This window comes from Microcaecilia unicolor, chromosome 2, assembly GCF_901765095.1.
Source record: "Microcaecilia unicolor chromosome 2, aMicUni1.1, whole genome shotgun sequence".
NCBI classification, from domain to species: domain Eukaryota; kingdom Metazoa; phylum Chordata; class Amphibia; order Gymnophiona; family Siphonopidae; genus Microcaecilia; species Microcaecilia unicolor.
In genome coordinates, this window is record NC_044032.1 from 335960413 (window position 1) to 335977064 (window position 16652).

General features: G+C 42.8%; 1 protein-coding gene across 1 annotated transcript in view; it reads left to right on the top strand.

The window, feature by feature from the left end:
- LOC115463657 (glyoxylate reductase/hydroxypyruvate reductase-like) overlaps positions 1–15848 on the top strand; it is a 73168-nt gene extending 57320 nt beyond the window's left edge. Inside the window, exons 8-9 of the mRNA XM_030194365.1 lie at positions 1156–1286; positions 14599–15848. Coding sequence (XP_030050225.1) covers positions 1156–1286; positions 14599–14720 — 253 coding nt within the window. The 3' untranslated portion in view covers positions 14721–15848. The remainder of the gene's footprint in view (positions 1–1155; positions 1287–14598) is intronic.
- Positions 15849–16652: the final 804 nt, after the last annotated feature.

Consider the following 16652-nt stretch of genomic DNA (forward strand, 5'->3'; position numbering starts at 1 on the left):
ATTTGGTATAATGCATTCCGAGGTTTGACTGGCGTTGGGCCCTGGATAACTGTAGTGATTTTGCTCTACTTTTGTGTGATCTTATATGACCAAACTTTCCTATCTGGCTATTGTAGTTCTTTTCAGATTATCTTTTTTGATGTTTTTATATTATTTTAAAATATTGTACACCGCTGTGATCTTTTTAAAGTAAAAACCTAGGGGGATAGCAAATTCAATAAACTGTAACTGAAATTGTAGAGAGACTCAGCCAAGAAAATATTGACTAACCAGGTACTTGGTTAATTTGTCCATGGGAAAAGCGAAGAAAATTTCAAAAGGTTGCTACCAGGGCTCTACAGGAGAAAAAGACCCAGGGGAACATCAGGAAGTCCCAGTTTTCCTATATCTTTATTCAAGGAGCATAGGAAACTGTATTATGTGATTTTTTTGTTTTGCCTTTTTGGTCCTTGAACTTCTATTTTTTGTGCAATTGATGTACTGTTCAATGTTAACAATTGCCTTTGACTATTTTTGCACTGCTGATACTTCTGTTTTTTCCTTCTTTAAACTTCTATCTTCAGTACTGTCTTTGTCCAAAAAATTGTGCAGGCCTGATTTACAGAAAGTGGCCAGTTGATAGGATATTGCCAGTCATGCATAACTCTCTAGTGCAGCTCTTTTGTGTGTGAGCAAGGGTCTGCTGATCTTCTTATGAAGCAGTGCTATTTTGTAAGGACAAGTTGATTCAAGGTGGCTGCTTTGATCTCACCATCTTCTGAAGGTTATATGCATGTGTGGACATTCTTTCATCTTCTGAACAAGGAAAAGAGTGTTAGACCACTGGGAGAGGATCACAGATTAACAGTTAGCAATGTCAGATGGCAATGGATGGGACCAGCTTCTGTTAACTTAATTCTGGCAAGCTGTACTGTGCCAGCCTTTAACTAGGTGGCAGTGAGCTACTGTAGCTGTAAGGTTTGAGTTCCTTTAAAATTTGCCCCTGTGGTACATAGGCCCCCTAAGACACTTCCAGTATTTGGTTCCTTAGTATTCCAACATTGTAGCTGAGGCTTTTACTAGGTGATAGAAAGTTTTGATGAGTAAATTATCTTAGCAAAGCTGTTAAGAAAATATCCTGTTGAATTCTGGTTTTGTTTTACCTCCTCCCTGCAGAGGTGCTGTGGTGAACCAAGAGGATCTGTACCAGGCTTTGCTTAATGGACAGATTGGAGCTGCTGGTCTAGATGTCACAGTCCCAGAGCCACTGCCGATAGATCATCCTCTTTTTAAGCTGAAAAACTGTGGTGAGTAGCTTTCTCCTGAACAGCTGCAGTTTCAGAGCTCAGTGACAGAACTAAAAACTAGTGCTGCAACTCAAAACAACAGTGACATTATAATTTAATATATAATTTTCCCTCTAGCCCAGGCCAAACCAAAATAGAAGCAGTTCCACCTAAGCCCAGGCCAGCAGCAGGCACCAAATGCCAATTTTTAGGTGGCAATTATTCACCCCTTGGAGGAAAAGAATGAAAGAGAAGATATAGAGGAAGTAGAGAAAGGATGGTAAGAGGGGAAAAAAAGAGGGGACAGGGGAAGAAGTTCCAGGGATGGGTAGGGGCAAAGAAAGGGGAACTGCAGGTAGGATATTGGATATTGTGTGGTGAGGCTGCATGAGAAGGAAGGCAGACTAAAATATCCAAATTCAAGCCATTTGGTCGTGGGAGGGGCCAGCATTTTTAGTAGACTGGCCCCCCTAACATGCCAGGACAGCAATCGGTCACCCTAGGGGGCACTGCAGTGGACTTCATAAAATGCTCCCAGGTACACAGCTCCCTTACCTTGTGTGCTGAACCCCCAAAACCCACTACCCCTAACTGTACACCACTATCATAGCCCTTACGGGTGAAGGGGGCACCTATATGTGGGTATAGTGGGTTTGTGTTAGGTTTTGGAGGGCTCACAGTTTCCTGCACAAGTGTAACAGGTAGTGGGGGTATGGCTCTGGGTCCACCTGTCTGATGTCCACTAAACTACTCCAGGGACCTGCATGCTGCTGTCATGGACCTGAATATGACATCTGAGGCTGGCAAGTAATGTTCTTCAACACACTTTTGGGGGATGGGAGGGGGTTAGTGACCACTGGGGGAATAACGGGAGGTCATCCCTGATTCCCTCCAGTGGTCATCTGTACAGATAGACAAACCATCAAAAAAAAAAAAGTGGCAACTCAAGAAAGGAGACCCAGACCACAGGATTTTCAGAGAAAGTGCTTTTAATCCAGAGTCTATCTTAATGGTCCAAACTGTATGAAAATCTCCATGACAAAAGACATACAAATAAATCTGGACCTATGCAAAGGCACTGCTGCACGGGATGGCGCCTTTGCCTTCTGGCACTGCTAGAAGGCAGAGGCGCCATCTTGGATCCTGGCGCCATCCTGGGCAGCAGCAGTGAAGCACCATTGCCACCTGGCAACACTGCCATGGTCTTGGGTATATCCTGGTGAGTGTGGAGGGGGGTTGGGGTTGGGAGAGGTTAGGGCTATGGGAGGGCCACCGTTGTTGTGGTTGGGATGGGGTTTGATGTGTGGAGTATCACCGTTGAATGGGAGGGGAATTGATCATCATGATGGGGGGGGGGGGTCAAGAGAGGGATTGGATGTTGTGGGGGGATCAGAAGGGGGGCTGATCATCACAGGCGGATTGGATGATGTGGAGAGATTGGTGGGTTTATCATCATGGGGGGAGGGTCGGGGGAGATTGGATGTTGTGGGGGGATCAGAAGGGGGGCTGATCATCACAGGCGGATTGGATGATGTGGAGAGATTGGTGGGTTTATCATCATGGGGGGAGGGTCGGGGGAGATTGGATGTTGTGGGTGGTCTGGAGAAGAATCAAACATTAAGTATGGGGCCAAGTAACAGCAATAGGAATGTTTATGTTGCTATTATATAACATAGACATTCATGTGCTGTGAAATGGATGTCTCTGCCTGCTGCTTCACCATCCATATTTTGGACAGATTTGTTTCTGATATAGCTGTTCCTGCTACATGTAGCGACACCAAGACGCCCATTTCACCACTTTGTCTTCAGTTGTTAAGAAATTGGATTAACTTTCTTTTCACATTGGGCCATTTTCCATCTAGTAGTGGGCTGATTATATTAACCCTGATTCCAAAAAAATGTTCAATTAGGCTTATCTGATGTTACACATTATAGGCATGTGGCCTCCATTCCATTGTTTATTAAACCCATGGAAGGTTTAGTGACAACATAATTCCAAACTTATCTGGACTCATCTGATATCCTCCATCCTACACAATTGGGATTCTGTAGGAATTATAGCACAGAGATGGTCCTGAGAGCTTTATTGGCAGAAGGAAGATCACTGCTGAGCAGAGGGCATAAGGCAGTTCTGCTTCAGTTTTGATCTGTCCTGTTATTTTGATTTGGTGGACCATCACTGACTTTTGGTGACTTTGAGTGAGATTCAGCTTTCAGGAAGGGTTTTGGACTGGTTCTGTGGGGTTTTTTTTTTTAACTTTAAGATCATATAAGGTAAAGTTTCAAGGAGTATTTTTGGACCAGTGGAGTCCTGGTTGTGGGGAGCCTCAGGGTTCGTCTCTTTCACCCACTCTGTTTAGTTTATTGATGCGTTCTCTGGGTTTTAAATTAACTACTGCAGGCTATAAATCCTTAATTTACGCAGATGATATTACGGTGTTTCTCCCTGTATTGTCTACTCCAGATGAAATTTCCATTAGGATTGCAAACTGCCTAAGACTGAAAGATTGGATTCAAGATCATTCTTTGAAATTGAACCGAGAGAAAACTACATTTATGCTATTGGGTCAAGCAAGTGATATATGGAACGATAATATATTAAAATGTAGTAATCCAAATCGGAGTCTAGAGTTACTGGGTGTGATGATTACTAGTAATCTTGCACTGGATTTATAGGTAAATGTAGTGGTAAAAAGATCTTTTTTTTAGAATTAAGGAAACTCAGGATAATTAGGGACTGTCTTAAACCTCTAGCTTTTAGATTAGCCATACAAAACTGAGCTCAGCTGCAACCTTCTTCCAATCTAAAATTGTGTCTCTTCGTGGCTGTTCCAGTACTAGCTCCACTGCTTCTTCCCCCTCTCCTTCTTTTATTCCAACCCCTAATTCCTGCTCTTTCTCTTTTTGTAGTACATTGTCAGATTTTCATACACTTTCTTTGTCAGAGCCTGCCAGAACTATATCAGGGGTGCGATCTACTTCTACCTCATTGGATCCCTTGCCTTCCTCTTTGGAGAAAATACAGCAGATGGTTTTACTTCCTTTTCCACACTCTGTGGTTATGCTGTCTTTGATAACTGGACTTGTTCCTCGAGATTGGAAGAATGCTATTATCTACCCTAAAATCAAGGATCCTAAACTCTCTTCTACCAATCCTTCTAATTACAGGCCTACTGCCATTTTATCTTTTCTTGTAAAGATTGTTGAAACCATTGTCCATTCACAACTCATCACTTTCACATCTAAAACTAATGCTTTACGCCCTAACCAAACTGGTTTTCGCCAACATCATAGTACAGAAACGTGTTTGCTAGCACTTTTGAACAGTGGCGTACCTAGGGTAGTTGACATCCGGGGCCAGTCATTCTTTAACACCCCCCTCCAAAATCCAGTACTAGGCATACCAAGAATATAAAACACTCAGGACCTATAGAGCAATTCTAGCATACCATAAGCAGTAATTTCTACGAGTCACACAAGGAAAAGGAAAGCATCTTAAACACTACAGTGAGCACTAGAACATCAATTCACCTATTGTAAAATGAAATCAGACAGAATAGTACAGATCGTCGATCCTGCACAGTCAATGCCAATTGAAAGCCATGTCTTTTTCACAAACACAGATACACCCTAATCCACTATAGAATAAGTAATCATAAACTTTCTATTTAGACAAAAATTAAACTGAAACCCCAAGATGCTAGATTCTGCATACAATGCAACACCACAGAAACAGAAAATGTAAATTTGAAAAAACTAACAAATAGCAATCACCACTTTACAAATTAACAAATAGAAATAAAACAAATATAGAAAATAAAATAATACCATTTTATTGAACTAATACATTTAGCTTTCAGAGACCGAAACCTCCTCCCTCAGGTCAATACAGTATAGTGCTGTTACAGTATCCTATCCTGACCTGAGGAAGGGGGGTTTAGGTCTCTGAAAGTTAGTCAACATGTATTAAAATTAGTCCAATAAAAAGATTACCTTATTTACATTTTCTATTTATAAACATTTATTAACACATCTACAATACTACTTTATCTTGAAGCAAAAAAATAAAAATATATATTTTATTTACAGTTTGTTGTCTCTGGTTTCTGCTTTCCTCCTCTTCTTTTCACTGTCTTCCTTCCATCCAGCATCTGTCTTCGCTCTCTCTCTGCCGTTCCCTCCATCCACATCTGCCCTATCTCTCTCTTCCATCCACATCTGCCCTATCTCTCTCTTCCATCCACATCTGCCCTCTATCTCTGCCCCTTCCATTCACCATCTGCCCTCTATCTCTGCCCCTTCCATCCACCATCTGCCCGTCTGTCCTCTCTCTCTCCCCCTTCCATCCACTGTCTGCCCTTTCTCTCTGCCCCTTCAATTTACCATTTGTCCTCCCTCTTCCATCCATCCAGGATCTGCCCTCCCTCTCGCTCCCCCTTCCATCCAGGATCTGTCCCCTCTCTCTCTGCCCCCTCTTTTCAGCCCCAAGTTCTAGCCCATTATCCCACCTGCCCCTAGTTCCAGCCCCAGCTCACATCTCCCACCTGTCCCCCTTTTTCAGCCACCAGCTTCAGCCCCAGCCACTTCTCCCTGTCCCCTTTTCAGCCCCCAGACCCCACAATTTCAGCCCCTGCCCCTTTTCAGCCCCCCAGTTCTAGTCCCCTTCATCCACATGCCTTGCATTAGGGCCCCCCTTTTCAGCCCCAGACCCATTCTCCCACCTGCCCCAGGAATGGCCCCATTCTCCCTCCTGCCCCCTTCTCAGACCCCAGTTCCAGGCTCCTTCTCCCATCTGATCTCCCTCCCGACCCAGTCCCCTTCTCCCATCTGATCCCCTTCCCCTTCTCCCATCTGATCCCCCTCCTCTCCCCATTCCCCACCTGCCTACCAGCTCCGTGGACAGACGACTCTCTTCTCCTGCCACCCGGCACCTGATCCAGCCTTTTTAAAAAAATCTGTGAAGGTGGTGGTGGTGCAGCGCCTCACCTCGCGTCTGTCTGCTCTGCGTGTAAAGGAAGCAAATCACCTCGTCGACCGGCCTTCCCTCACTGTGTCCCGCCCTTGCGGAAATAGGAAGTTACATCAGAGGGTGGGACACAGTGAGGGAAGATCGGCCAATGAGGCAATTTGCTTCCTTTACACGCAGAGCAAACAGACGCGAAGCGCTGCGCGCCGCTTCACAGATTTTTTTAAAAGGCTAGGTCAGGTGCCAGGTGGCAGGAGAAGAAGGTCATCTGTCCACGGAGCTGGTAGGCAGTTGGGGACTGGGGCGCCGGCGGAGCACCCCCCCCCCCACACCTGCTGACACCCGGGGCAGACCGCCCCCACCGCTCCGCCCTTGGTATGCCACTGCTTTTGAATATCATTCGTTATTTTCTAGATAAATCTCCCTCTGTACTCCTATCTCTTAATCTCTTCTGTTTTTGATCTTATTGATCATTCTGTTTTGCTGTCTTGCCTTCAATCCATTGAAATTACTGTCTCTGTTTATCATTGGTTTAAATCTTACCTTGGAAATAGACAATATACTGTTCATTCTGCTGATATGCAATCACCATTTCATCTCATTTACATATTTAACATGTTTTTAGCACCCATTCTTACTTTGGCACAATCTATAGATTTTACGATGTTCGTATATGCAGATGACATCCAAATTCTTTCTCCCATTAACCCTATGGATTGACATGATATCTCTTCACTTAATACTTGACTTAAACTCATTACATCCTGACTTACCGATAATAAATTGGTTTTTAATCTGGAGAAGTCTAATGTACTCTTACTTGTCCCCACTGACTTGCTATCTCTATCTTCTCCCATCCTTTTAAATGTTTTTCCAGTTTCTCAAGTACATTCCACACACATTTTAGGATTTGTATTTGATTCTTCCCTTTCTTTTCATGATCAGATTTCAAAGGTAGTCCTACAAGTTATGTCTCATCAGATCTATTCAGCCTTTATTAAATCCTCCTGCCCCAAATATTTTAATACACCCCTTGGTCATCTCACAGTTAGACTTCTGTAACTCCCTTCGGATCAAAGATCGACACTGCTTACAATTAGTCCAAAATACCACCATCAGAGTTCTTGATCCCCTCAAGAAATTCAATCATGTTACTTCTCATCTTAAATCCTCTCACTGGCTTCCAATTTCTCACTGTACTACTTGTAAAATCCTTCTGTTAATTCTTGTAATATTTGAAATTGTTGTACCTAAGACCCCACACAATCTGCCCAGTCTCTGCTATTCTTTCTTAGCCCACACCAACAACCTATATACTCTAAGGAAGCACATTTTCTTTATGTTCACCCTCTAAAGTTTCAATAGTCTGGATCAATTTTGGCTGGCTGGCATGCCTGATTTTACTGAAGGAACTTGCATATGCTATAATCTTCCCTCTTGTCACTGCCTCGAATGCCTCACAGTATATTGTAAGATTATAGTATTCAACCAGGTTACTGTGTATGTACTACATAACTGCATCTTCAATCGATGCACAAACATCAGGTGTCCGCACTAAAAATGCCAGATCAGAAGGTGACAAATGAAAGGGAAAGAGTCACTGAGTGATGATCAACCAAATTAAAAAGGCAAAATACCACTGCCTATAACCCATGAAATCACTGCTCCCAAGCATGGATGAAGGGGGTGGAGGGGGTATATGCACCCCCTCCAGATTCATTAGCCACTCACTTCTGCCTACTACTGCTATTATTCCCCTCCACTCTAGCATTCTGTTGAGTAATGCAAAAACTTACTTTGCCCCTTCCCCTTGGAGAAATTCCTCCCTACACCACTGCTCCCAAGCACAGAAAAAGTCCAGTCTAGTATATATGGTGGCTCAGACTGAGACTGCAACAATCTGCTGAGGTCTTTTGTGTTTTTACTGTTCTTTTAATCTTTTATTGCAAATTGGAGTTCTTGTTTCTTTTTTTTTTAATTATCTTTATTAAACCATATCTAAGAAATACATACCATAAAAATTTCAAAGTACAATATCATAAGGCAATCCAGTATAACAGTACGAACATTTATAAACAATTTACATCCCATATTACAAAGAATAAAATTACGGAACACATAGACAAACATGGTTTAATGGGATAGAGTCAGCATGGATTCAGCCAAGAAAAGTCTTGCCTTACTGATTTGCTTCATTTCTTTGAAGGTGTAAATAAACATGTGGATAAAGGTGAGCTGGTTGATGTAGTGTATCTAGCTTTATGGAAAGCTTTCAACAAATTCCTCATGAGAGACTCCTGGGAAATTTAAAAAAGTCATGGGGTAGGAGGCAACATCCTTTTATGAATTAGGAATTAATTATTGGACAGAAAACAGGGTAGGGTTAAATGGCTATTCTTCTCAGTGGAGGAGGGTGAATAGTGTAGTGCCACAGGGATCTGTACTGGGACTGGTGCTATTTAACATATTTATACATGATAATGGAAAACGGAACGACAAGTGAGGCGATTAAATTCGCAGATGACTCAAAACTATCCAAAGTTGTAAAAACGCATGCGGATTGTGAAAAATTGCAGGAAGACCTTTGTAAACTGGAAGACTGGGCATCCAAATGGCAGATAAAATTTTATGTGGACAAATGCAAAGTGATGCACATTGGGAAGAATAATCTGAATCATAGTTACCTGATGCTGGGGTCCACCTTAGGAGCCAGTACTCAAGAAAAAGATCTAGGTGTCATTGTAGACCAGGGGTGTCCTACCTCAGCCCTCTCCAGGTTGAGTATCCAGGCTTTCCCCAATGAATATGCATGAGACATATTTGCACACAATGGAAGCAGTGCATGCAAACAGATCTCATTCATATTCATTAGGGAAATCCTGAAAACCCGACTGGATTGCGGCCCTTGAGGAGTGAGGTTGGACAACCCTGTTGTAGGAAACACACTGAAATCTTCTGCCCAGTATGCGGTGGCCACCAAGTACGTAAGTAATGCCACACTGGGAAAACACCAAGTGTCCATCGAGCCCAGCATCCTGTCCACGACAGAGGCAAATCCAGGCCAACGGCACCTGGCAAGCTTCCCAAACGTACAAACATTCTATACATGTTATTCCTGGAATTGTGGATTTTTCCCAAGTCCATTTAGTAGTGGTTTATGGACTTGTCCTTTAGGAAACCGCCTAACCCCTTTTTAAACTCTGCCAAGCTAACCGCCTTCATCACGTTCTCTGGCAGCGAATTCCAGAATTTAATTATGCGTTGGGTGATCAATAAGGGGAAGGAAGGAGCGTTATAGGTGGATAGGAAGGCTCATGCAATTTGAATTCAGATGTGTCAAAGTTGAAATCTTGTTAATTGTTGGGGGAAACTAAGTGACCGATAATGACATTGGGGTGGGGGGAGATAAAGATGAATATGGATGATAACATATACCCATTTGTGGTTGATCATACTGATTAATGGTTACAATGTATATGTTGATATAAAGGGCAATAATACCTGCTCCCACTAACAATATTGGAATATGAATATAAGAGGGAGGGGTGGGGTGGGGATAAATGTTAAAAAGGTTGATGACGGAATGTATTACGTTAGCGTGCATATGTACATATTCATGTTTGAATCGTTGTATGTTCATACGGTTGAATATGTTCCTCTGAATTGTCATCAATAAAAATGTTGAACTATAATTATGCGTTGGGTGAAGAAAAATTTTCTCCGATTTGTTTTAAATTTACTACACTGTAGTTTCATCGCATGCCCCCTAGTCCTAGTATTTTTGGAAAGCGTGAACAGACGCTTCACATCCACCTGTTCCACTCCACTTATTATTTTATACACCTCTATCATGTCTCCCCTCAGCCGTCTCTTCTCCAAGCTGAAAAGCCCTAGCCTCCTTAGTTTTTCTTCATAGGGAAGTCGTCCCATCCCTGCTATCATTTTAGTTGCCCTTCGCTGCACCTTTTCCAATTCTACTATATCTTTCTTGAGATGCGGCGACCAGAATTGAACACAATACTCAAGGTGCGGTCGCACCATGGAGCGATACAACAGCATTATAACATTCTCACACCTGTTTTCCATACCTTTCCTAATAATACCCAACATTCTATTCACTTTCCTAGCTGCAGCAGCACACTGAGCAGAAGGTTTCAGTGTATTATCGACGACGACACCCAGATCCCTTTCTTGGTCCGTAACTCCTAACGTGGAACCTTGCATGACGTAGCTATAATTCGGGTTCTTTTTTCCCACATGCATCACCTTGCACTTGCTCACATTAAACGTCATCTGCCATTTAGCCGCCCAGTCTCCCAGTCTCGTAAGGTCCTTCTGTAATTTTTCACAATCCTGTCACGAGTTAACGACTTTGAATAACTTTGTGTCATCAGCAAATTTAAATACCTTGCACCAAAAAAGCCAACAGGATGCTAGGAATTATTAGGAAAGGGATGCAAAATAAGACCAAGAATATTATAATGCCTCTGTATCGCTCCATGGTGCGACCTCACCTTGATTATTCCATTCAGTTCTGGTCGCAGTGTCTCAAAAAAGATATAGCGGAATTAGAAAAGTTTTAAAGAAGAGCGATCAAAATGAGAAAGTGGATGGAACTCCTCCCATATGAGGAAAGGCTAAAGAGGTTTGGGCTCTTCAGCTTGAATAAGAGACAGCTGAGGAGGGATATGATTGAGGTCTATAAAATCCTGACTGGTTTGTGCGAGTAAAAGTGAATTGATATTTCACTCTTTCAAAAAGTAAAAAGACTAGGGGACACTCAATGAAATTACATGGAAATACTTCTAAAATAAATAGGAGGAAATATTTTTTCACGCAAAGGATAGTTAAGCTCTGGAGGATGTGGTAATGGCGGTTAATGTGTCTGGGGTTAAAAAAGTTTTGGACAAGTTCCTGGAGGATAAGTCCGCTATTGAGATAGACATGGGGGAAGTCACTACTTGCCCTGGGATTGGTGGCAAGGAATTGTGTTTCTGCCAGGTACTTGTGACCTGGATTAGCCACTGCTGGAAGCAGGATACTGGGCTAAATGGACCATTGATCTGACCCAGTATGGCTATTCTTATGTTCTTATGTTATGGTATATCAATACCCCAGTGAAACCATATCAAACCATCATCGCTGGTGTTCTTTCTTTACCACATTGATGTGTATTATCAAAAAGAAAACCTCCCCCTCCCTTTTCCCTCCCATCCCAAAAAGACAATACCCCTAGTATTGCTCAAAGTCACTGATTTAACAGGAAACTATGTGTCGAGGAAGCAAATTATTCCAACTAGGTGCCCAAGTGTCAACTAACTAACTGACTCTCAAGGTCAGAAAAGCACTTAGAAATCTCTATAGGGAGAGCTTTGTGGGTCAGGATACAGACCCCATGACTGCTGGAATTAGTGCCCGAACTTGACACACTCAATACCTCTTAAGCTTAGCATGCGCTGCAGTAGATATATGAGTCTCCTGCAACATAGTGATCTAAAAGTGCTGGCAAAAAAATTGAACGACTTGTTTCTGTATAATTGGTGACTCCAAGTCCCCAAAAAGGTCCAATCGGAGTTCACAATCTTTCAGACACAAATACAACATCAAAATCCAAAAATTAGAGAGGTGCTACTAAGCTCCTCGCTTATTGATCCAGCCACTTCCTCCACCTCCTATCTGGCCTGTGCAGAACATCTGGGCTGGTTTACCTCCAAATCTCCACCCAGACAAAATGCTCTGCATATTTGATTGACTCAAAGACTTTGGCTTACCCTTGTACCACACCCAAACATGCAACTATTTCTTCACCATAGTATACTCCTGTCACAGCCACTGCAAGTCAGCTGAAGAGTCTTGAACCCTCCCCCCCCCCCCCCAAAAAAAAAAAAAATCTTAGCATCCTGGAAAGTCAGGTCACTCTTCATTTTCTCAGACAGCCCAATTATTCATGTGCTGTTCTGGTGAGACCAGTTTCCCGCATCTTCTTGCTTAGCCTGCTTCTGTTCTAGCTTATTAATTATGCAGGCTATGGTCACCAGTGAATATTTCAGCTCACTAATCCATCCCTCCACCTTGTCCAGTCAGGTCAACTGATCTGCACCACTGGAACCAATGGACCACCTTGTCCCCTACAACAGACAGGTGCAAATCTAACTGCTTAAGATATCTTTGCAGCTAGGCTCTCCATATGGCCTTTGATCTACTACTACTACTACTATTAAACATTTCTATAGCGCTACTAGACTTACGCAGCGCTGTACAAATTAACATGAAAAGACAGTCCCTGCTCAACAGAGCTTACAATCTAAATTGGACAGACGAACAGACAGCTAGGGGTGGGGAAATCACCTCAAGGTTATTACGAGACAAGATCAGAGGCAGCTATACCTCCTCATTGAGGACCTGCTTAGTTTCAAAGCCTGGGCCCTCCTCCACCCTTTATATTTGTTCGGTTTCTTAGGCTGGTTGCTTGGTCAACTCACATGGGGAGGGAGAGGGGTTAGGGATCACTACCCAGATCTTTAAACATCTCAGTAAACTAAAGGAGGCCTTTGATTAAAAGAACAGCAATGTAGTGGGAGCTGTTGGAACATGCATCCTGTCTCTTCAAAGAATCATGTGATCTCCAAGAACTTTATTTTTGAATCAGGGACTGGTTCAAGACCTGAAGCAGCAGCAACTAGCAAATTTTTAGTTACCATGATGCATTAAGTTCAGGATGCAATCAGAGAGTGTTTCTGTGGTGCAATGACCCCATACCATTTATTTATTCCATAGGGGAAGTGGGGCCTCGGACTCTGTCCCCATACCTAATGATAACCTAAATCTCTGTTCTTCATTGTATGATCTGAAGCCAGTATTTGGCTCCCATCAGCTCTAAGCACAACTCCCTCCCTGTGTCTCTTCCCTTCACTTTCTCTGGAGATTTGCTACCAGTACATCTCCAGAACAACTATTCTGTTGTCTTCTGGCACCATGCAGCTGTCAGTGAGTCTGAGTTGCATGGTGTCCAAACTCCTGTGCTATTCTCTGCAGCGCTGGAAATAAAACAGAGCAGCTGTTGCAGAGGCAGTACTGGCCATTAGCCTTTAGAGACTGTGAGAAGGTATTAATAAACTGGAGAGGATGAGGGTAGGTAGGATGGTGGAAGAGATAGGTGGGGCATGAGATAGGCTGGGAGGGGGTTAGACTAGAGCAGTGGTTCCCAAACCTGATCCTGGAGGCACCTCAGCCAGTCAAGTTTTCAGGATATCCACAATGAATATTCATGAAATAGATTTGCATGTACTGCATGCAAATCTCTGTCATAAATATTCATTGTGGATATCTTGAAAACCTGACCAGCTGGAGTGCCTCTTAGGATCAGGTTTGAGAACCAATGGACTTGAGGCATGTTAGAGAAGATGAGTGAGAAAAGAATTTGTTGGGGCTTTTCTTTTCTATAAAGTTAGCAACTTACCACTATTTTACTTGCCCATCCTTGCCTGCAGGGTCTAAGTGCTTCATCTCTGTAGAGTGCCTGGAGCACACTAGACCCATAGAGTTCTGTTCCCTCACTACTGTAAAGAGTTCTCTATCTGACTCTGGGAAAGCCATTTAATCATCCACTGCCCCAGGTACAAAATAAAGTACCTGTATATAATATGTAAACCACTTTGATTGTAACTACAGAAAGGCAGTATATCAAATCCCATCCCCTTTCCCTTTCTTTTTATTGTGAATGCCAGACGGTATTATGAAAGAACTGCAAAATCAAAGACTACCACAATCTGTAATGAATCCACTGAACCATTGTTTGAGTTGTGGAAAGATTCCTGGGAACAACATTATCATAATACTATTATATAATATGTGAACTTGTAAGCACAAAAAGGATCAGTGTGGCAACACAAAACTTCAGTGCCCCCAGGATCTCATTAGAACCTGTTAGGCATTGTTACATTGTGAGAACAACTGTTAGGGCTGCATGTTTGCCACAGTTATCATGAAATCCCTAAAGCTTTTGGGGAAAAAAAACTGTAGTGCAGGACAATCCAGCAGGGCCCATGCATTACTCACTTTTTCCAGTCCAACTGTGCAATTTCCAAAGCTTCTAGTAGATGCGATATACTTCTGCTCAGTACCGTGTCAGATAAATGTAACTAAACAAAGAAAACCATGCTAAGAAATAGTTAATCTATGATTGAAAATGTTATTGTACTTTTTCATGATGCTAAAAGTGAATGGTAGATAATCAGGTTTTACTAAATAAATAGAAGAGCCCTTAGTATGCAGGATCTTTACTATCTGGCATTACTCTGGGTATTTGAGAATGATTCTTGAAAGTAAACAACTAAGAAAGCTCTTGTGTGTGTGTTCGTTTCAGTCATTCTTCCCCACATTGCCAGTGCTACTGTGGAGACTCGAAATGCCATGGCTGCCTTAGCTGCAAAGAACTTACTGGCAGGCTTGAAAGGGGAAGCATTGCCCAAAGAAGTGCCTCTGTGAAGCTCCATGACCATGTACCTCTCACAATACCTGCATTCAAACCAGCCTTCTTACACTGTAGTAATTTACAGTTTGCTTTCATTACAAGACATTTGACCAGCTGCTGAGAAGGAATTAATTTCTTAATCTAAGTAAAGAAATTGTCAATCCTAGATGAATCCTTTTAAAGCCTACATATGGGATGCTAGCCTAGGAAATAAGACACTGGGGAAATCTAAATAGTTTTTGCAAATGAAGACCATACCATAAAGCTGTTCATAATTTTAGTATTTAGTATCCTGATATAAATAAGTTAACTGACTGTGCATGACAACAAGTCCTGTGTGGAAATCGGAAATTAATGTAAATCAAAAAAACAAAGCTACTCCAGCATTTTCCAAGTCAGTCAGGTTTTCAGGATATCCACAATGAATATGCATGAGACTGATTTGCTTCCACTGTATGCATTCCTGCATATTCATTGCGGATATCCTGAAAACCTGACTGACATAGGAAACAGTGTTCTATACTACAAAGTAAGTGCTAACATGTGCTGATTACATAATAACATATATAGACATATTTGTATGCATATAGCATGTACTATACAGGTAAGCATACACCTGCGCAGAGTTGGGTGGAGCATGGGCATGGCACACATTTATGCACATAACTTATAGAATGCTATAAATTAAGCATGTATCGTTGGCATTCAGGCACGAGGACTTACATGAGTTCTCTGCTTCCACTTCCTGGCACCCTCAGAGCCTCTCTCTCTCTCTCTACCTATCTACCTCATCTTTCACCCATAAATATTCTGGCCTATATTTGGCTAATTAGAGTTGTGCCCCTCTCCCCCATGCCCCCTTTTTGGATGCTCCAGTGGTATCTGTTATGTCTCTGGTCTGTTATTACAGCAAACAGCTGAATGCTCTGCCAGCTGAGAACATAAGGAAGACAGAAAGGAGCAGAGATACCAAGGGTGGCCCATCCCAAAGCTGTAGATTGAAAGCCAGTGAGTGAATGTTTTCTTGCAGGTCCCAGCCATGTCTAAAATCAGTTCTGACAGACGCACATTCCAAAACTAATATGTTCTAATCAATAAATAGAAAATACAATTCCTTTTTCTATCTTTGTCATCTGGACATTTTATTTTTCTAATCTTATTGATCCCTGTCTCTGATTTCTGCTTTCCTCTGTCTTCTCTTTTTTGCCAGGGTCTCCTTGTCCATTTCGAATTTCTTCTCTCTCCATGTCCATCATTAATCTTCCCTCTATGTGCCTATTCAGACTGTCCAGCATCTGCCCTCTGTGTCCTTGCCCCTATCCTTCTTTTATACTGAGCATTCTCCTCTCTGTGTCCTTATTCTTACCCTGTTCATCTTTCTCCCCTCTATGTGCATATCCCTCCCCCTCTGTCTAGGATCACCATTCTGTGTTTCTAAACTTCCCCCCACCATGCCCATTGCCCCCTTCTGTTCCTTCCCCATGTCCAGCATCACCCTTTTGTTTCTCTGCCCCTTACTGCCCACTCCTCCTGAGGTCAGCAGCATCTCTCCATCCTTCTTCCTTCCCTCCTGTCCCCTCCCCGTCAGCATCTATCTTTGTTCCCTCTTTCTTCTCCCATCCCTAGTGGCCAACATCTCTTCTCGTGCTTCCCTCCTGACTCCCTCCCCAGGGGCCAGTATCTCTCTCTCTCTCTCTCTCTCTCTCTCTCTCCCTGCCCTCCTCCCAGGGGATCCAACAAGTATCTCTTTCTCTTTTCTTCCTTCCTCCTGTCCCCCCTCCTCCCAGGAGTCCAGCATCTTTCTCTCTTCCTTCTTCCCCCAAACCCGGTATTTCTTCCACTTCTCTCTTCCCTTCCTCCTATCCCCCACCCCCCTGGGTCCAGCATCTCTCTCCCTCCTTTCCACAAATTCTGAAAACTCTTCCTCTCCCTCCTAAGAACATAAG